Below are 21,001 nucleotides of genomic sequence, written 5' to 3' on the forward strand. Positions count from 1 at the left end.
ATTCTCAAAGACAAGAAGTAACAAGTGTTGGCAAGGATGTGGGGACACGGGAACCCTCTAATACTGTTGGTGGGACTATAAATTGGTGCAGCCACTAATTCAAAAATATATATGTACCCTTATGTTTGTTGCAGCATTATTTACAATAGTCAAGATTTGAAAATAACCCATGTCCATCAATGGATGGATGGATAAAGAAGATGTGATATATATATATATTCCATTGTGTATATATATATATATATATATATATATATACACACACACACACACACAGAGAAGGAAAAAGACAAATACTGTACAATTTCACTCATATGTAGAATCTAAAACAAACAAAGAAACAAACAAATGAACAAAGAAAACAGAACAAAAACGAACTCGCAGATACAGAGACCAAATTAGTGATTACCAACGGGGTAGGGGGTTCGGGGGTCAGCCAAATGGGTGAAGGATCAGTTGTGTGGTGACGGATGGTAACTAGACCTTCATTGTTGATCATTTTGTAGTGTATACAGATGCCAAATTATAAAGCTGTGCACCTGAAACTTCTATAACGTTACATGCCAATTTTACTTCAATTAAAAAAAGAAAAGGTTTTTTAAATGAAAAATTTCCCAGTGTTCCTGGACTGAGTCCATACTTGTTTTCAGTGATGCTGCAGCCTCTTTCACTCGCTATCTTGCAGTCATTTTTATATTGGATTCCCCACTGGGCCATGGGCTTCCTCAGGGCAAGGTTGTGTTTATTCATCCTTTTGTCTCTTCAACTCCTAGCCCTTGGTAGCAGTGGCATATACTCGGGATACATAGTGATTCAAGAAGTGTTTGTTGAATGACTGAGTAAACTGAGTAAAAGAAAGCAGATGATCAAGGCATATGATTATTTGTGGTGATGTTCCCTGATTTAAACTGTAAATAAATAAAATTCTGGGTTTATAGAAGGGAAAATATTAGTATATATGTATGTTGTGTAGAGGACAGTGTGTCTGGGTGGGGAGGGAGTAAAGAAGGGTAAAAACCCAGTTACTCTGTATCAAATACTTTCATTTACAAAATGGATCATTTAAAATATCAAGCTGTCAGTGCATTTACAGTCTGATATGATTGACCAGATTTCATTTCCACATGGTTTTTCAGGATCTGTTAAGTAAGGTGAGGGAACAGAGTTAATGGTAAAAAATCTTGTGTGCCTATGATTTTAAGATGCAACCTGACCCAGACAGGAATAGCTTGGGGTTTGCACTGTTCCCTGTGAGACTCTAATGTCATATTAGGAAATATGATTAAGAGAAAATGGGGGTGGGGGGAGGAGAAAAACTGTCCTAAATATGTGTGTGAGACGAAAATATCTTGTTTTCTCTGGATTTACATTCTTCCTTAATAGAGTTGTTACTTGCTCTTTACCACCTTAAATAAAACTGCCAAGCTGGAAAGAAGCCCAACTACTTATAAACAAACCCATTTTCTTCTCTATTCTTTTATCTTTTATTAAAGTCTCTCCCTCACTTGTCTTCAGATCGTAGCTGGAGAGGATTCTTCAAAGTGGGGGGGGGGAGGCGAAAGCAGAGGTGAGATCTCTAAAACACTTAACAAAAAGATTTCTCGAACACTTAATTCCATAGGGAAATCTGCCTCTTCTTTCCTAGAGTATTAATATTAGAGGATCTGTATCGCAAATAGAGAACTTCAGTGGAGAGGGTCCCTTTGGAAAAGACCCTTTTCCCTGTGGAGTTAGGGCTGGCTTACCCTGTGTGATTTCAGGATGTCAGGAGGTCCCCAGCTGCACAATTTTTCCTCTGATGTCCTACCAGTAGAGGGTCAGTTCTTTGGGCTAATAAACTGCTCCATTTATGTAAGATAAGCTCTGGCTGACTTATAAGAATAAGCTAAGACCCTCTGTAATTCTGTGACTCAGCCAGAATGGCTGCCCTAGGAAACTGCAACTTTGATAGATGAAAGAAGAATGACAGGGCCGTGTGGAAAGCCCCAGACAACGTGACGAAATGGATGTCCCAACGCTGGGGGGAGACAGGGGTCCAACAGATAGGTCATGAACAGAAAAGCAATGGGGCACAAATGGACAGTGGAGTTTGCCTAGCTCCCAACTTGTCAGGCCAAACCCTCCAGTGAGCTGAGAGAGGCAGAAGAGGAAAGGATTTTTTGGGGGGGGGGGGGCACCAAACAAAACATAAGAAGCAACACTGCTTATTTTGCAGTGAAATAGAAAGTTTAATTAATTTAAAAATTAAAGAAACGTCAAGGAAGCAAAGCAACTTCATGCTAGATACCATGGACTTATTAGGATCATTGGATGCTCCGACCCTGAAAGTCCTTGATTTTGGGCTCGACCGTCCTGAGTGGGTGGCATAGGGACTTGCTCTCAAGCTGCTCAGGTTCTGGGAGAGGGTGGGTATGTGTGACACGGGGCTGATACAAATCTCTTTCTCCAGGTCTGTGCTCCTTGTAACTGGAACTCAACTTGTTTTTAGAGCATAATATGTTGCTGACTTCCGAGGATATTCTGCTCGGCTCTGGTGCTGTAACTATAGAGTTTAAGAAGAAATAAGACCTGGGCTTGATGTTCCATTTTATCAAGATTTCCAGCCATCAAGTACAGAGAGCTTGCAGTGTATTGAGTAACTTAGCTGTGCAACTTTGAAGTTACAAGTTACTTCATTTTCTGTGCCCCAGTTGTCTCATTTCTAGAATAGAGATCCTTTTAGTCTTACCTTATAGTGCAATGAGAATTAAATTGTTATCAGGCGTCAAGTACTTTCAATAGAGCGGCACACATGGTGAAGTGTTAGCTACAATGACAATGATTATGGGGAATAATGATGGTTTTCAAAGGCCAGGTGTGAGGCTCTTCTATTTTGTTTAATTCTTTAACAATCGTTTGGGGTAACTATGTTCAACTTGTATTGCAGTTAAGGCAACTAAGTTACAGGCAGATTAACTACTTTGCCTGAGGCCAACAGCTGAAGAGCTTCAGAACAAACCGGGATTCAAACCTAGGTTGGCTGGGCACCAGGGCCCCTGTGAATTCCCACATCCCTGCCTTCCAGGGAGCCCCTCTTTACCCAAGTCCTCCAAAAGCTTGCAGTGTATTCCTAGAGCAGTTCTCAAAGCTTCCACTGTATTCCTATAGCAGCTTGTCTGGATTTTTTCTGGTGAATTTCTCCACATCCTGATTTTTTTTTTTTCTTTTCAGCAAACGTTCCCTTGCTAATCCCTCCTTCAGTGTAACCTTGTTAGCTTTGGGGACACACCCCTGGCTAGGCCTGGCCTTACAGGGCGGCCTCTTCCCACCCCTTCCCTCTGCTTTGGCTTAAAGTGTCACCAGATGCCTCTGGTTCACTCCCTTTGCTTTAAGCCCTCACAGGGGCAGGAGGGACCAAGGCCGGCCTGGGGTGGCACTGAAGGGGTCTTGGGGGGGCACTGACTCCCCACAACCCCTTCTTCATTGGGACTGTTGGCAACAAAGGAAAACCAGTCGGGAAAATGAAGAACTTCTGGTAAGACCTTGACGCAGAAAAGAGTCGTGGGGAGACTGGGCTGGGGATCCTTGGAACCCAAGGTCTGTGTTTTTGCAGTGGTGGTAGGAGGGGAGAGGGGAGAGCAGAGAGACAGAGAGACAGATGACAGAGTGAGACAGAAAAGAGCAAAAATGAGAGACAGGAGAGAGCCAGAGAAAGAGGGAGAAAGAGACAGCCACCCAAATGGAGATGCAGAAAAAGGAAGATAAACGAAAGCAGAGACAAGGATATGGGTGTAGAAAGAGTGAGACAGGTAGGTATGGAGAAAGCGAGACAGAAATGTGAGAACTCGTTAAATCTCTTCGTCGGATTTAATAAAGAAAATGGAAAAAGTAAACTAGACTGAGGGCCGGTCACCTGCAGTCATCAGGTGAGCCATATCTAAAACAGTGACGCAGTCCCCATGTGGAAGGACTCCTGTTTGAGTCATTTTTCTTCTCTTCTCTTTAGGAAAATCCCATTTCTCTTCTTTGTATGCAGCTTTGTGGGACCTTGGGCATCCGCAACTGTCAAGCGCCGCCCAAGTAAGGGCCACAGTTTCTAGATTTCACAATGTTACTCGTTCTGGAAAGGATCAAGCAGGGCTGTGGCTGAGTGAGGCATCCAGGACCCTTCACACCCTCCTTCTTCAACCCTGCCTTGGCCGTGGGTGTGCTCTATAGCTTGTTTTCCGTGGTCAGTATTGCACATGGAAAAGTCCTGGCTGTGATCACAGATGGGCAGGAGACCTAATCTGTGGGCTGCAGTGCCTCACCCAGCGCCTCCCTGGTTCAGATGGTGATTGGTAATGATGGATGGATAGATGGATGGAAGCCAATAATCTGGGGTCAGGGGGCATATAAAGAGTATGTTTGATGTACTGAAATGGCCAGGCCAAAGCTGTGTAACTGGAAAACGCTTTTTCTGAAATCTAGGACGTGTCTGTCACCAGGTGAGGACCAGCAGGGCACCGGGGTTGGACAGTTACAAGAAGCCTTCTGTGTTGTTGAAAAAACTGTCCCCCCCTACAACATTTCACTTGAGTAAGGAGCACCCAATTTCATTCTAGGATTTCTCATCCTTCTTGTGATTGAGGGTTTAATTCTCACAATTCTTTTGTCTTGTCACTCTTCCTTATTCTAAGATGCTGGTCATAGTCTAGTTGGAATGCTTATTTGATCTCAGAATAAATTTATGAAATTAAGTGCATCCTCTATATTTTGTTTAGGGTTAATGAATCCTAAGACATCCTCAACTCCTTTCTCAACTTGACAAAGATTCTTAAGAACTTCACTTTTCAGAAGTCCCATTGAACTGGCTCTCTGGCTTCTCTCAGAATTTCTAAAATTTGTGGTGTTAAAGGAATATCTTCTAGCCCAAACCACCAGAAGTTTTCCAAACAGTCTTCTGACACTGTGCCATTCAGAACATCATGCAGCTCTGGTTCCAAAAAGAACAAATTCTGAACTTCCCCAAAGGGAACATTTTCCCAACACAAATTATTAAAACAACTTTGTGCCTTGCCTCACTTCCAGGATGGGTTGAAGATGAATAAATTATAATCATAGAGTCATAGAGTTAAAGCCAAATACACTACTTGTAAGTAAATATAGCATAGTTTAGTATGTTTTGTATAACTTTGTACTTTAAACAGTTGCCCAGCTCATTATTATTGATATATCCCCATGATCCCTGTAGGGGTTGAGGTAGGATGACATGTTATCTCTTTTGCAGGGTTCCCTGTTAATTCAAATGCTAATGGTGAAAATGAACTCTGTCCAAAGGTCAGGATTGGACAAGATGATTTACCAGGTGAGTATCAGTGTATCATATTGACAATGCATGTTTTCTATAAACCTACCTGATACATGTTTTATTTGGGAAAGTTGTGGAAAGGAATGAAACCAATCTCATTTTAGACTTTTATTTCGTGTTCTCTTTCTGTAGGGTTTGACCTGATTTCTCAGTTCCAGATAGATAAAGCCGCATCTAGAAAAGCTATCCAGAGGGTAGTGGGGTCCACTGCATTACAAGTGGCTTACAAACTGGGAAAGAAGGTAGACTTCAGGATTCCAACCAGGTAACGTAAAAAAAATACTTGATCTAATTGTCTGCCTCAAGCGCAACTTAAAAAATGAAAATCTAATCAGTCTTGAGAGTCATCTCCTGCTCAGTGTTTCTTGGATCATGATTTTATTTAAAGAGGAAGGAATTTATTTACCTACCTATCTTTAGTACCTGAATATGTGAATGCTCTTCATGTTTTCAGTACGTAATTTACTTTCCATTCCAGGAAAAAAGGATCACTGAGGCTATTATACATTGATTCAGGACATGTTCTTATTACTTTGCTCTCTGTTTTTCTAAAATTTGTCTGGTTTTGCCTGAAAGGACCCTCTGTGAAAAGTGCCAGAGGTTAAGCATAAAATTTTTTTAAGCATCTTTATTGGAGTATAATTGCTTTAGAATGGTGTGTTAGTTTCTGCTTTATAACAAAGTGAATCAGCTATGCATATACATATATCCTCATAACTCCTCGCTCTTGCAGCTCCCCATAAATTTAACTAGAAACCGCTGAGCGGTTAGAAGGCTCACGATGGCGCTGTTCAAGCATCCTGGTGCTGAAATAGATCCACACATCTAGTGCTTGGCTCCTGGCAGGAACCAAACAAAAGCAAAACTAGAATAATGATAACAGAAACAATGGTAGTGATAATACTTTAAAAATCCTGCATCTCCTTCTCTGGAACTAAGCCTTTTCTTCTAAATTATTATAACTGAGGTGGTTTAGTGCATGTGTAAGTTTTGAATCATGCCATTGTTAGGAATAAGCTTCAGTTTTATATCACCTAAAAACCTTAAATGTAAGGATGATGATGATGATTGACTGTTTTAGGGCACTGTAAAAAATGTAACTAAGATTCCTTTGGTATATGAATGAGAAAATTAGGGCTTTGATAGAAATTAAGATGTAAAGGTAAAGAATAATTTATAAGAGCACTAAAAGGATATCATGAGATTCTAAATGTTTATAATAATGAACATTTTGTTAAAATTAGAATATTCTGATATAGTGCCAGATTGCAGATAGAAATTCATGTTTTGAACATACTATATTTTATAAAACAAAATAGTGTACTGTGTAAGCTCTTTTTATAGATTTACTAATTAACATCTTCATTACAATTTTGTGGTGGGGACATTATTATCCACATTTCATGGAGGAGAAAACCGAGGCCAGAAAGTTTGTTACTTGCATAAGGCCACAGGGTTAGGAGGTGCTGGGGGGATTGAAACCCAGGGAGAATCATTTCAGAAGCTGAGCTTCTAACCACTATCCCATACTGACCCTGGAAACCAGTCACATTTGGAAAGATTAAAGGCATGATAGCAGCCATTGACTTTTTTCTTATATTGTCTTTTCATGTGCTAGATGTGTTCTTAAATAAGCTTTAGAATACTTTGGTTTTTCTTTCTTCAATAAAATAACTAAACATGACACGAGACCCTCAATGTTGACCTTTCTTCTCTATAATTTAAGGTACAATCTGGACTGTCATTAACTCTAAGTTCAGAGGTCGATAAACTTGAGGCCATGGAGCCTTCCTACCTCCTGCTCATCTTTGTTGTTGTTTTTCTCTAGGTGCCTAGAGTGATCATGAAATATTTTTCACAGGTGAAAACGTCCCAGGACATTTTTACTAATGTCCCGTATTTTCTGTCTCCTTGACTCCTTGCTCCCACAAGGACTAAAGGCTCTTGCTTTACTGGCAAGGTTTATTAAGATATGAAGAAAGAAGGAGGAAGAAATAGAAGAAGAGAGTAGCAGAAAGAAATAAAAAAGGAAGGAGGAGAGCCAGAGGGCTGAGATAGGTGGAGTCCCTTGGGCAAGTTGCTTAGATGGTCTTTGATTCTGTTCCCTCAGTTTAAAAGTAGGAATGATAATAATGATGCCATTGGGTTGCCATAAAGAGAAAACGTTAGTACACGGAGATGACGAATAAAGCCTGGTACACGGGTATTGGTGAAATGTTTATTGTAAGTGGTGGAGAGCAGCAGAAGAGAGAGGTGCAGATGGGGGTGGTTTCACCTTAGTGGATTCTTTCTTTGCGAGCTGCCCTCCAAGTCCTATTCACTCAAGAAAGGCAGGGACCTGAACTGCTCTCAAACCATGCATGCAGTAGACTGTCTTGGTTTTTAAGGGAATCTGTGCAGGAGAATATAGGCTCCGAAGGAGTGAAAGAAACTATTAGCAGGATCTTTTTGGGAGGGAGAGTATGGCATATGGAGCTAATGTGATAGAGTCACGATTCATCCTTATTTATGTTTCAATTTTTTAGAAATATTAGGAGCCACATAATTTTGGTGCTTTTTATTCTTTTTTTTAGGCATAAGAGTGTCACAATCTCAACTTGTACTTCAAATATATTACGTTTGTTTGCAGTAACAGTCCGTAGCTTTTCTTTGGGTTAAGGTCCTAAACAAATGTTCCAAGGTTCAAAGATTTCTTATGTTTTATTCAAACCCTATGGTTCTCCTTTTAAGGTATTCTGTGCAGATTGTAACATAATGAAGTAAATCATTTATAGATTCAGCTTCTTTTAAATTATGTATCCTGTCAAGTTTACTTATCGATGTGTAGAGCATAGTTGCCAGAAAAGAATCTCAGTTGTTCAAAAAAGAAAATGAGACTGACTGTTCTATAACTTAAACTTTTTTTTTTTTTTTTGGGGGGGTACGCGGGCCTCGCACTGCTGTGGCCTCTCGCGTTGCGGAGCACAGGCTCCGGACGCGCAGGCTCAGCAGCCATGGCTCACGGGCCCAGCCGCTCCGCGGCATGTGGGATCTTCCCGGACCGGAGCACGAACCCGTGTCCCCTGCATCAGCAGGCGGACCCTCAACCACTGCACCACCAGGGAAGCCCTATAACTTAAACTTATGAGGACTTTTAAATGGCCTTAGGTGTACACAAATAAACACACACACACATATATTTTATTAACTTGAACACTAAAATGAATTTTCTCTTCTCACCATGTTTTTCCTCTTACCATTCTCCTCTTCCCTTTTACTGCATTAACCTAGTTCGAAAGAGTAATAGCATGATAATCCTGATGACATTTGTGTGGACATACAAACACACATATTATACTCATATATATGGAGAAAGAGAGATGGCCGCTCTTGACTTAGCCACATGTTTATCATGAATTATTCTTCCAGCAACCTCAACCACCTCCCATTTTTAAAAAGTTTTTGGCATTACGTGAACAAGTCAGAAGTAAATGAAGACATTTTGTCATATCTTACCTTCAACACAATCACTTTGTTCACTTAGCAGGAGAGATTGGATGAAGCAAAAATTGGGAGAGATCCCTCTCTTAACCTCATAATGTCTTTGCAAAGGAGTCATGAGAAGTTACTGTGACTTCTAATATCAAAACACCTAGACTTGTTTTTCCTAGAGACTGATGAAATTCTGCAGGCTTGCTCAGTACATCTTTAAACAATATATAGGTGACACAGATAAGTTTCTTATGTTTTGATATTTTTTATTATTATTATTTTTTACACAGATATGTTTTTAAAAGCCTAGGAAATTAATGCTTTAAGGCAGAGAAGATAAAATATTAGGATTATCGTCCTTCTTGGAAAAACTCACACCTCAACAATAACTATCTTGGGCTCCCCCTAAAACTCTTTAAGTATCTAGTTAAATTCAGGTCATTGGTTGGAAAGAATAATAAAAAAAATTATAATTTAAATGGAGACTTGCCAAATTTCACCATTGAATAAGACTTTTAAGTTACCTCCTAGCTCCAAATTAATCAAGGTTGGTTAAATGAGATGTATAAACTTCCATAAGGTTTTACAATTACACAATAGGCAATATCTTTTTTTCACTGTTTACAATTACTATTTTATTGAACATTTACATTATTTCCAACTTTTTGTTATTACAAATGATGCAATACATGTTTTGTAAATAAAACTGTTTCACCGTTTTGTGATTACTTTCTTAAGTTTCCAAAATGAAAAGTATTGGATCAAAGGGCATGAATATTTTAAGGATGTGTGTATGGATCTAGTATTATCAATACTAACATATCAATATTAATTTAAAGTAGGCAATGTCTTATACTGTCATTAGTGAACCTTAGTTTCTTCTCTAGAAGATTCTGGAATAGGTGTAATCTGAGAAATCTAAAGTCAAAATGACAAACAGAATCTATATTAAAAACAAATATCAAAATAGATATGTTAGACATCCTTTTTCTGGGAAGATAGGATAGTAAATAGTTCTTGCATACGTTTTTTTCTTCTTTAGTTCCAAACTGAATCTTCTAAAATGTACATATTTAAACCTCCTGTACACTTGACAGACGTAAAATATATTTAGCAAATTGAAAGCTTTGCAATAAGAATAATAAACATCACCAGTAATCAATTAAAAATATGAACTGAAAATTGAATTCACCCAATGTTATAAATAAAAACTAAAGTCATCTTAGAAAATAATGGCTAAAGAAGTACTTGGATGATAAAAGAATACTCAGATGAAGCTTTCACATTTTTGTTATTTTTATAAAACTAACAAAGCAATGACATTTGTTGACATAGTTGACAGCTAGCTATGACATCTAAACATTTGGGGCTGAGGAAAATTTTGGTTTAGAACTTTTTGACCCCAGCAATATATTTTAAAGTAACGGGCAGAGTGCATATGCTAATACAATGAATTTTTATGTTATTCATATTAGGTTGTAACAAATTAAACCAGTACACACTTAGCTGTTTCTTCTTGCCTTTTCTTCTTTACACAAGAAGAGGGCCGTAAAACAGGAGTTTGACCTGAAGGAAGGTTATTTAGGACTTTGGATCCTGGTCCGTAATTGTTCAAACAAAATTAATTGGCATCTAGTTTTCCTAGGATTTCTCCTTTGCTTAGGAAATTTTCTATGCTTATAAGGAGGAAGGTAGAAGGAAACAACCTTCAAGCCCCTGAAGGTAAAGATGTAACGGTGATGTTTACATTTACTGTGTCCTGATTTTTTAAAGTTCGGTCTTCAGCTTTTAGCCACTTGGCATCAACAGAAGACCCAGGTAGCTGGTGCAGCTCCAGATGGCTACCTCACAGAGATGGGGGATGCAGGAGGAACAATGAAGTCTTATGCAGCCATTTAGAGCAGTAAAGGAAGTTGACATGATACAGATTTAACTGGCAGATTGAGGAACAACTGGGTTGGAGTAGAGAATTAATAACTGGTCACCTTTCCCTTGTCACGTGTCCAGTGACAAGCAACCAGCTGCCACTTTAACACACTGAAGTCCTTGGAAAAGACAGACACGCTCAGTGTGAAGGGGCTTCTCACGTCTGCAAGTGACCGATTCTCAAAGTACTTATGAGTCTAGGTTATACTTGGGGAGGGGAAAATCCAAGCAATTATGGAAATAACAAAAAATCCTAACATGTTACGTTAAAATAAAATTTCAAGAACCCGCTTTAATTAAAGGGTGTCCTAAACTGGTAGAGCTGCTTTGGATTCCAAATGATCTCTTCTCTCATTTGTGGAAGAATGTTGCCCAGAACTTTGCAAGAATGTGTTTTTGGCGGAATGTGTTTTTTGAGGTGGAATTGCTGAATAGTAGCTCTTTAGGTAGCATAAATAGTAATACTGTTGGGATTATGTGACATTTGGGAACACTCCTCAGCTATGAGGGAGGGTTTTTTTTTTAATGTGTATTTTAAGATTTTAAGATGTGTATTTTAAGATGAAACATTAATGTACATGAAGGAACTTCAGTGAAGGTCTTTATGAACAGTCATGAAAGAACAACTTGTACATGGTTTTTCACACTGGAGCCTTTCTGTAGGTCTAGAATCTAAAACAGCATAATTAGGAAATATGGTAATATGCTTGGGTACAGAAAACAAGCTTTATATTTACTGTCTTAAAATTTTGCTCAGGCAATTATATCCCAGTGGGCTGCCTGAAGAATACTCCTTTCTAACCACTTTTCGGATGACTGGAAGCACACTTGAAAAGAACTGGAGCGTTTGGCAGATTCAAGATTCCTCGGGGAAGGAGCAAGTTGGCGTGAAGATTAATGGCGAAACAAAATCTGTTGCGTTTTCGTACAAGGGACTGGACGGAAGTCTCCAAACTGTGACCTTTTCGAATTTGCCCTCCTTGTTTGATTCCCAGTGGCATAAGATCATGATTGGCGTGGAAAGGAGCAGTGCGACTCTTTTTGTTGACTGCAACAGGATCGAGTCCTTACCTATAAAGCCAAGAGGCCAGATCGATGTCGATGGCTTTGCTGTGCTGGGAAAACTTGTGGATAATCCTCAAGTTTCTGTTCCGGTAAGTATACAAACGTACATTGTGGGAGATTAAAACAAACCCAGATTGGTGAAAATTAATACCTCAGACATCTTTAAAAATCATTCAAATATCTTAAACAATGGACAGTTATTCGTCTTTAAAAGTCATCCAAGCAGTTTTGCAAAATGCCTTCAGTGCCTCTTTTGAGCAGAAACACTTGCCAGATGGAATGGGGAATCAGAGCAAGTTGAGTAGACGTTTCCTCATCCTAAGGAGCTTGAGGTCTACTTGGGAGATGCTACATGCCCCCCTGGAGCACCCAGAATCCTTTGAGGCAACTTGAAAGAAACCCATACTTGTGTGGTACATATTGCTTATAAATAATCAATGAGCATATTCAAAGTAAGGTTAAGATGAGTGGTGGATTCAGTTAGTCAAGAATCCCATGCTTCTCAGAAGCAATGAAACCTTGAAATGGAAGGATTTGAATTGGTAAAAAGAAGAGAAAGTATATTCTAGCTGAGAGAAAGAGCATTAAAGGAAAAAGAAGTAAGAGAGTAAGTAGGCACATTCAAAGATCTGGAGCCTGGCTGGTTTGGATGAAATGTGTGTGTGAAAATGTGAGTGAGTGTGTGTGATGGGGGGTGGTGAGGGCAGGTGAGAGGCAAGGTTAGGAGGCTCTATGGTATCTGACCCACAAGAATGAAAATCATGCAGACGGCACAGTATTTCTTTATTTAGAAGTAGGTCTCGCATGACATATTATGAAAATAAAGGATTTTAGAGCTCTGTTCGTGACTTTGCTGTAGAGACCCATGGATATAAAGGTAAGGAATTGTATGATGACACAATAATTGTGCCAACTAGTACCATATAGTTCTATCATTTTGAATCGTTAAACTTTCACTGAGCTATCCTTTAAAAGGATATTTCATAATATTGTTACAGGAATTTAAAAACTATATCTTACTGGGCAAGTGATCTGTTGGAAAAAACAAAAGAATTTAGAGCTCAATAAATAAACTATTGACTTCCCCCCCACCACCCCACTTCTGTCTCTCGTACAGAGCTGTTAAATTGTAGTCACAGAACTCATATCATGGAGGGTAGCAGAGGTGACACAATGATTTTGAATGGTTCCTGTGCACTTGTCCAAAGAAAGAAAGGTTATCGGGCATCTCAGTAATGGAATTGTTCAAATAACTTATTTTCAAGGGAAGAAGTGTGACTAGTGTGAAGGATAGTGTGAAATTTCTATATTCTGTGATGGACAGGAAGCAATTTTTAACTGCCACATTACTGCTCTGACTTGTAGACACTTGAGAAAGTATTCCTCCAAATAGTGAGTTATCACACTCAAGTGGCTGGGTTAGAAAGCCAGTGGGCCATCGTGATGCCATCTTGAAATTTTGTGCAGCAAGACCTTTGCAGTGGCACTGGGGTGGCTTTCAGACCACACAACCTCTGCCATGTCTGTGTCACTTCTGGACCATAGGTGAGGGAAGGAGACCTGGGGGTATGTCCTCACTGTGATGGATAGCAGTCAAGTACTTGTATAATTGATTTACTAATTCATTGCTCTTGAAAAACATTTCAAGTCATTATAATTCTGAATTCTGCATGCTAGGATGCTATTAAGTTGACTGATGGCCAGAGCAGTAACGTCTCAGTATTACTTCGTTATATTATAGTCTAGCCGATCACGTAACAGCTGACTGTAGGTTGTCTGCCAAGTGTGGTCTTACATCTCAGTGGAGACCAGTTGGGACAGTTATCTTCAATTTTATTCTGCCGTGTGCAGGAATGCAACTAAGATGCCGGCAGCTGGTGTTACATTTCACTTTTGTTCCACCAAGGAGCTTTTCAAAGTCAGCACACTGTCCATGTTAAAAGTATTTGGAACAGGCATGAACGATTTTTTTCTTTTGTACTGAATTCTGACTCTACCACGAGGAAACACAAAAGAGACTTGGGTCTAACGTGTCATTAAAGTTCTGTATTTGATGATGTGGTTGGTGGTGGTAACCATAACTAAAATAGATCAAGGTTATAGGTCCAAAAGTATCCTACTTACGTCCAAGGACAGACTGTGACAATGTCAAACTCAAACTTGTCACCAAAACATATTCCTCGACTTTCACCCTGTATAAGACAAAGAAGTAGAAAACTCTACGTAATTAAATCCCATTTATGCCTTTTTAGCATCTTAATACCCCTAATATACCAATGTAAAAGTTTTAAAAATACTTCTATTCCCATTAACTTACTTTATCCTTTCAACAATTTCATAAGAGAGCAAACACAGATTGGATTCTCTCTATTTTTCAGTTGAAGACATGGCTTCATGTAGGTTTCTTGGCTTGTAAGAAACAGTGTTAGGCATAAAATTTCTAATCTACCTTATTTTGTCTATGCCAACTAACTTTCCTTTGAGAAAAATAGAAACATATGTAATAACCACATATCTTTTCTTATAAAGGATCTCATCATTCTCATTTTGGAAGGTATTTGTGATTTGCATAGATTTTTCAGAATTTACTTTGCAGGACAAAATAAAATACATGTTTTTAAAAGAAGAAAAACTGTGCAGTATAAAACATCTCCTCAGACATTGGTCCTACTTGTTATTCACTTAGTGAGCTTTTGTTTTTGTTTTTTATTTACTTGTTGGCTGTACCGCAGGGCATGCGGGATCTTAGTTCCCCAGCCAGGGATCAAACCCATGCCCCCTGCATTGGGAGGGCAGAATCTTAACCACCAGACCACCAGGGAAGTCCCTAGTGAGCTTTCAGTTTTTGCCTCTATACTGGGTGTACAGAATTAAACAAGTCACAGGTCTTGTACTCCCAGTTCCTGGGAGGGTGAGTGGTTGAGATAAGTAAACGATGACAAAATAACACGATAAGGATCAGGAAAGTGGAGGGAGGCACAGGGAAAAGGCTCTTCACTCAGATGGGGGCAGGGAGGCATGGGAGTGAAGTCCAAGGAGGTTTCCTGTGGGAGGTGGCCTTTGAGAGGAATCCTAGGGGGAGAGGAGAGTTACCCAGGAGAAGATACAGTCCAGTGTTCTAGGAAAAGGAATTCTCATGTGGGAATTCCCATATCTGTGAATTCTTACCTTTTCTAGCTTTATTAGTTTTCCGCCACTGCTCTTTACTTTTCTAGACTAAGAATAGTCAAGTGCTCATACGAGTCCCCAGACAAACCCAAATGCCCATGAATTGTCCCTACGCCCTTGTTTTTATTTTGTGGCCTATGATCTCACGTTGGCTGAAATCTCAAGTTGCCATCAATGACTGAAGTGACTGTCTCTTGGAAGACTTACAGAGTGGTGAACAGCGGAATCTGTGTATTCTGAGTGGTAGAGGACGTATCCTGATAGGGCACTTTTCTCTTGATTTGGAGACAGCAAGTCTTCAGTATTCCTTGTGAGAGATTTTAGATTAAAATGAAATGTGCTGCTAACATGAAAGCAACAAGTAACAGTGTCGTTTTCTATTTTCTTTCATGAAATCAGATTCATTCTAATCTTTGACACTCCACATTAATTAAATACTTTTTTCAGGATCAGCACTTGCTTTTCTTTAGTAAAGCAAACGCCCCTTTTAAAGGTATTAACAGATGTCAAAAGGTAACCCTAGGAACTGCATAATAAAAAGGCAGTGGAACACAACATTTGATGGGGCGCTAACACTAAGAGACTCATTTATATTGTGCTTGTTTGTGATTTCTCCCGATCTAGCCCATCTTTTGTCTCTTTCCCTTTTCTAAATTGGAAAAGGAAACCAATTGCAAGAGGTTTACATAAGACTTGCAGAGCAGCTGCTCCCGTGCTGCACAGCTCAAACACCTTCGCATCATTCCTGGTTAGTTAATGGGCTCAGAGTATTTATATTTTCCCCAAAATACTGCTATAATACATAGTTTGACTCCAAAGCCATAAATTCCATATTTTCTATTCGTCTTTGTGCCCGTATTTTAGGCAAAGCTCAGTTTCTTGGCAGTATACCATAAAAACGTGACTTTATGGCAGGTTCTTTATTGTTCGTTGGCAACGTGGTTGGCCGGGAGAGTTATTTGGTACAGCTCCATTAGAAAACAAAGTAAGGCTTTCTACCTTTTCAGGGATGTACATGAGGGCTTGGGGCTTGTTTGAGGGAGGATGAAAGTATATATGGCTTTACAAATACATGATTCAAACCCTTTATCTTTTTTTTTACATTTGAATTTTATTTTATATTTTCTTATACAGCAGGTTCTTATTAGTTATCCATTTTATACGTATTAGTGTATACATGTCAATCCCAATCTCCCAATGCATCCCACCACCACCACCCCCGCTTTCCCCCCTTGGCGTCCATACGTTTGTTCTCTACTTCTATGTCTCTATTTCTGCCTTGCAAACTGGTTCATCTGTACCATTTTTCTAGATTCCACATATGTGTGTTAATATACGATATTTGTTTTTCTCTTTCTGACTTACTTCACTCTGTATGACAGTCTCTAGGTCCATCCATGTCTCTACAAATGACTCAATTTTGTTCCTCTTTATGGCTGAGTAATATTCCACTGTATATAGATAGCACACCTTTTTTATCCATTTTTCTGTGGATTAGCATTTAGGTTGCTTCCACATCCTGGCTATTGTAAACAGTGCTGCAATGAACATTGGGGTGCATGTGTCTTTTTGAATTATGGTTTTCTCTGGGTATGTGCCAAGTAGTGGGATTCCTGGGTCATACAGTAATTCTATTTGTAGTTTTTTAAGGAACCTCCATACTGTTCTCCACAGTGGCTGTATCAATTTACATTCCCACCAACAGTGCATGAGGAAAACCCTTTATCTTTTTACCTATGCATATTCTGAATAAACTAAGGCAGAACATGATTAATCAGACAGATATAATGCTTTTAAAAATTATATTTCAACCGTGTTGCTCTATGTTATTTTTTTCAAATTCAGAGAAAATGTGAGAGCAAATATTATAGAAAGAACCAGCAAAACCCAGGATGGAGAAGCTATGTCTTTCTCTCTATCCCACAGAATTGTCATACTAACTTCCCAGTGTACAAAGAACGTTTCATGAATGATAACATGGGAAAGATAAATTATGAGGTTGTGATTAATATTATTTCTGGTATTTGAGAAATGTTATAGGAAAGTTATGTTTTCAGTCATTTAAGAAATGCATATCTACTGTGCAAAATATCTAAACTATTGTTTGCTTATTACGTTGCTTTTGACAAGTGCTTTTTACAAATACTCTTTCACTAGGAAGTATTAAATAAATATGAAAGAAATGGTAGTGTTATCTGTACATATCCATAGAAAATACTTTTTATAACACTTTGGTGTGATTTGATCAGGTTATTTTTGAACGTTGACTGTTAGTCTTTCAGAGATAAAACCTAGCTTGCTACATCCGCTGGATCTTGCACTAGGTGGCAATAAAACAAGAAGAGCACAGAAAATAGAGCTGCTATCACAGGAGGAGCCATGATGGGGGAAGGTGCTAAGGACAACCAGAGTGAAAACTAAATGACGGCCAAACTTGCTTTTAATGGAAAATAGAAAGTACGAAAACTTCTATTGGCTTCAGCTGTGCCCAGACTGTTGCAATGAAAAAAAAAATCATTGCTATTAGTATTCTAGTTTTCCTAAAATGTATACAGACTAAGATCATAAAGAATCTTTGTTATGTAGACTGGGTGACTAGAAAGCAAGAGATTCATTCAACGGCATTTTCCCTTCTCTTCATGTTAATTTCTCTATTGTTAGTTTCTTTGGTTACAACATGGTATCCATAGAATCATGGGCTTTCAGAGCTATAGGAAACTAAGTCTATGTAGTTCCAACCTCTCAGTCTATACATGAAGAAATTAAAACCCAGACAGGGGAAGGGGCTTGCCCTGAGTTGTAATCAAACAAGAAGGCAAATACTAACAATACTTTCTTCATTATATTTCTTATCCATTTCTATGTATTCATTTATTAACACTCAGTAACTATTTACTAAACATCTGCTAAGTTATAGACAGAAATCAAAGCTGCAATGGTGCTTACATTCTTTCTAGGGAGAGGTGATGAACACAGATGAGTAAATCAATAGGTTTATAGTATGACAGGTGGTCATAACTGCTGTAGAGAAAAAAGAAGACAACTGGAGTGCCTGGAGAGAGAGCCTCCTTGAGAAAACAAAACAAAACAAAACATGAAGGAGTCGGGGGAATTAGCACGTATATACTATCTGGGGGAGGAGGATTCCACAAAGAGAGAGTGAGTCAAAGGGACTGTGTTAGTGTTGTCAGCTGTCTTTGAGGAAAGCATGGAGACCAGTGTAGCTGGGATGAGACGGAGAGAAGCAGGCTCTGAGGCTGGAGAGGGACCATGATGTGAAGGTGAGAGACACTGTCAGCACCCTGGCTTTCCTGTCATTGTGAGATAGAAAGCTATCAGATAATTGGGCTAGATAAACAACATGTTTTCTTTTTAAAGCATCTCTTTGGCTGAGTTTTGACAGTATATTGGAGGGGGAGATAAGGACAGAGCATTTAGGAGCATCTTAAGAGGAGACCTTTTTTTTTTTTTGAAGTATAGTTGATTTGCAATATTGCATTAGTTTCAGGTGTACAGCGTAATGATGATTCAGTCTTTTTTCAGATTATATTCCATTATAGGTTATTGTAAGATATTGGGTATAGTTCCCTGTGCTATACAGTAAATCCTTGTTGCTTATCTATTTTATGTATAGTAGTTTGTATCTGTTAATCCCATACTCCTAATTTGTGCCTCCTTTCCTCCTTCTCCCCTTTGGTAATCATAAGTTTGTTTTCTATGTCTTTGAGTCTGTTTCTGTTTTGTATATAGCTTCATTCGTATTATTTTTTAGATTCCACATAAGAGTTATGTCATATAATATATATTTGTCTGTCTCTGTCTGGCTAACTTCAGTTAGTATGACAATCTCTAGGTCCATCCATGTTGCTGCAAATGGCAAAATTTCATTTTTTAAAAGACTGAGTGATATTGCCTTGTATATATGTACCATATCTTCTTTGTCTAGTCATCTGTTGATGGACATTTAGGATGCTTCCATGTCTTGGCTATTGTAAATAGTGCTGCTAGGAACATTGAGGTGCATGTGTTTTTTCAAATTAGGGTTTTCATTTTTTTCTGGATATATACCCAGGAGTGGGATTGCTGGATCATATGGTAGGTTTTATTTTTTTTTAATTTTAATTTTTGTTTTTTAAAGGAACCTCCATACTGTTTTCCTTAGTGGCTGTATCAGTTTACATTCCCACCAACAGTGTAGGAGGGTTCCCTTTTCTCCACACCCTCTCCAGCATATATTACTTGTAGACTTTTTGATGGTAGCCATTCTGACTAGTGTGAGGTGATAGCTCATTGTAGTTTTGATTTGCATTTCCTCTAATAATTAGTGATATTGAGTTTCTTTTCACGTGCTTATTGGCCATCTGTATGTCTTCTTTGGAAAAATGCCTATTTAGTCTTCTGTCCATTTTTCAATTGCATTGTTTGTTTTTCCATACTGTATTGAGTTATATGAACTGTTTGTATATTTTGGATATCAATCCCTTGTCAGTTGCATTCTTTGACAATGTTCTTTCCCATTCTGTAGGTTGTCATTTCATTTTGTTGATGGTTTCCTTTGCTGTGCAAAAGGTTTTAAGTTTGATTAGGTCCCATTTGTTTATTTTTGCTTTTATTTCTTTTGCCTTGGGAGAATGTTCTAAGAAAATACTGTTATGATTTATGTCAAAGAATGTTTTGCCTATGTCCTCTTCTAGGAGCTTCATGGTATCATGCCTTATATTTAGGTTTTTAAGCCATTCTGAGTCTATTTTTGTGTATGGTGTGAGGGTGTGTTCGAATTTCACTGATTTACATGTAGCTGTCCAGCTTCCCCAGCACCACTTGTTGAAGAGACTGTCTTTTCTCCACTGTATATTCTTGCTTTCCTTGTCATAGATTAATTGACCATTAATTGGTTTATTTCTGGGCTGTCTATTCTGTTCCATTGATCTATGTGTCTGTTTTTGTGCTGATACTGTACCACACTGTTTTGATTACTGTAGCTTTGTAGTATAGTCTGAAGTCTGGAAGGGTTATATCTCCAACTTTGTTCTTTTTCCTCAAGACTGACTTGGCAATTCTGTGTCTTTTATGGTTCCATATAAATTTTAGGATTATTTGTTTTAGTGCTGTGAAAAATGTGATGGGCATTTTGATAGAGATTGCATTAAATATGTAGATTGCTTTGGGTATTATGGCCGTCTTAACAATATTAATTCTCCCAATCCAAGAACATGGGATGTCTTTCCATTTCTTTGTATCATCTTCAATTTCCTTCATCAATGTTTTATAGTTTTCAGAGTGTAGATCTTTCACCTTCTTGGTTAAGTTTATTCTTAGGTATTTTATTCTTTTAATGCAATTTTAAACAGGATTTTTTTTCTCTTTCTGATATCTCATTATTAGTGTAAAGAAACACAACAGATTTCTGTATATTAATCTTGTATCCTGCTACATTGCTGAATTGATTTATTAGTTCTAATAGTTTTGTGTAGAGACTTTATGGTTCTCTATACAGAGTATCATATCCTCTGCAAATAGTGACAGTTTTACCTCTTCCTTTCCAAATTAGATATACTTTATTTCTTTTTCTTGTTTGATTGCTGTGGCTAGGACTTACAATACTATGTTGAATAAAAGTGGTGAGAGTGGACATCCTTGTCTTGCTCCTGATTTTAGAGGAAAGGCTTTCAGCTTTTCACTCTTGAGTATTATGTTGGCTGTGGTTTGTCATAAATGGCCTTTATTATGTTGAGATATGTTCCCTCTATACCCAGCTTGGTGAGCATTTTATCATGAATGGATGCCAAAGTTTGTCAAATGCTTTTTCTGCATCTGTTGAGATGATCATGTGATTTTTATCCTTTGTTTTCTTAATGTAGTGTATCACATTGATTGATTTGTGTATGTTGAACCATCTTTGTGGCACTGGAATGACTCCAACTTGATAATGGTGTCTGATTCTTTTTATGTATTATTGGATTTGGTTTGTTAATATTTTGTTAAGGATTTTTGCATCTATATTCATCCAAGATATGGGCCTGTAATTTTGTTTTTTCATAG

General features: G+C 38.4%; 1 protein-coding gene across 1 annotated transcript in view; it reads left to right on the forward strand.

Annotated features, from left to right (window-relative positions):
• Nucleotides 1–3,500: 3,500 nt before the first annotated feature.
• COL9A1 (collagen type IX alpha 1 chain) overlaps nucleotides 3,501–21,001 on the forward strand; it is an 83,771-nt gene continuing 66,270 nt past the window's right edge. The window contains exons 1-5 of the mRNA XM_060030641.1: nucleotides 3,501–3,514; nucleotides 3,986–4,059; nucleotides 5,249–5,326; nucleotides 5,462–5,594; nucleotides 11,484–11,880. Of these exons, the coding sequence (XP_059886624.1) occupies nucleotides 3,501–3,514; nucleotides 3,986–4,059; nucleotides 5,249–5,326; nucleotides 5,462–5,594; nucleotides 11,484–11,880 (696 nt within the window). The remainder of the gene's footprint in view (nucleotides 3,515–3,985; nucleotides 4,060–5,248; nucleotides 5,327–5,461; nucleotides 5,595–11,483; nucleotides 11,881–21,001) is intronic.

Source organism: Delphinus delphis, chromosome 14 (assembly GCF_949987515.2).
Source record: "Delphinus delphis chromosome 14, mDelDel1.2, whole genome shotgun sequence".
NCBI classification, from domain to species: domain Eukaryota; kingdom Metazoa; phylum Chordata; class Mammalia; order Artiodactyla; family Delphinidae; genus Delphinus; species Delphinus delphis.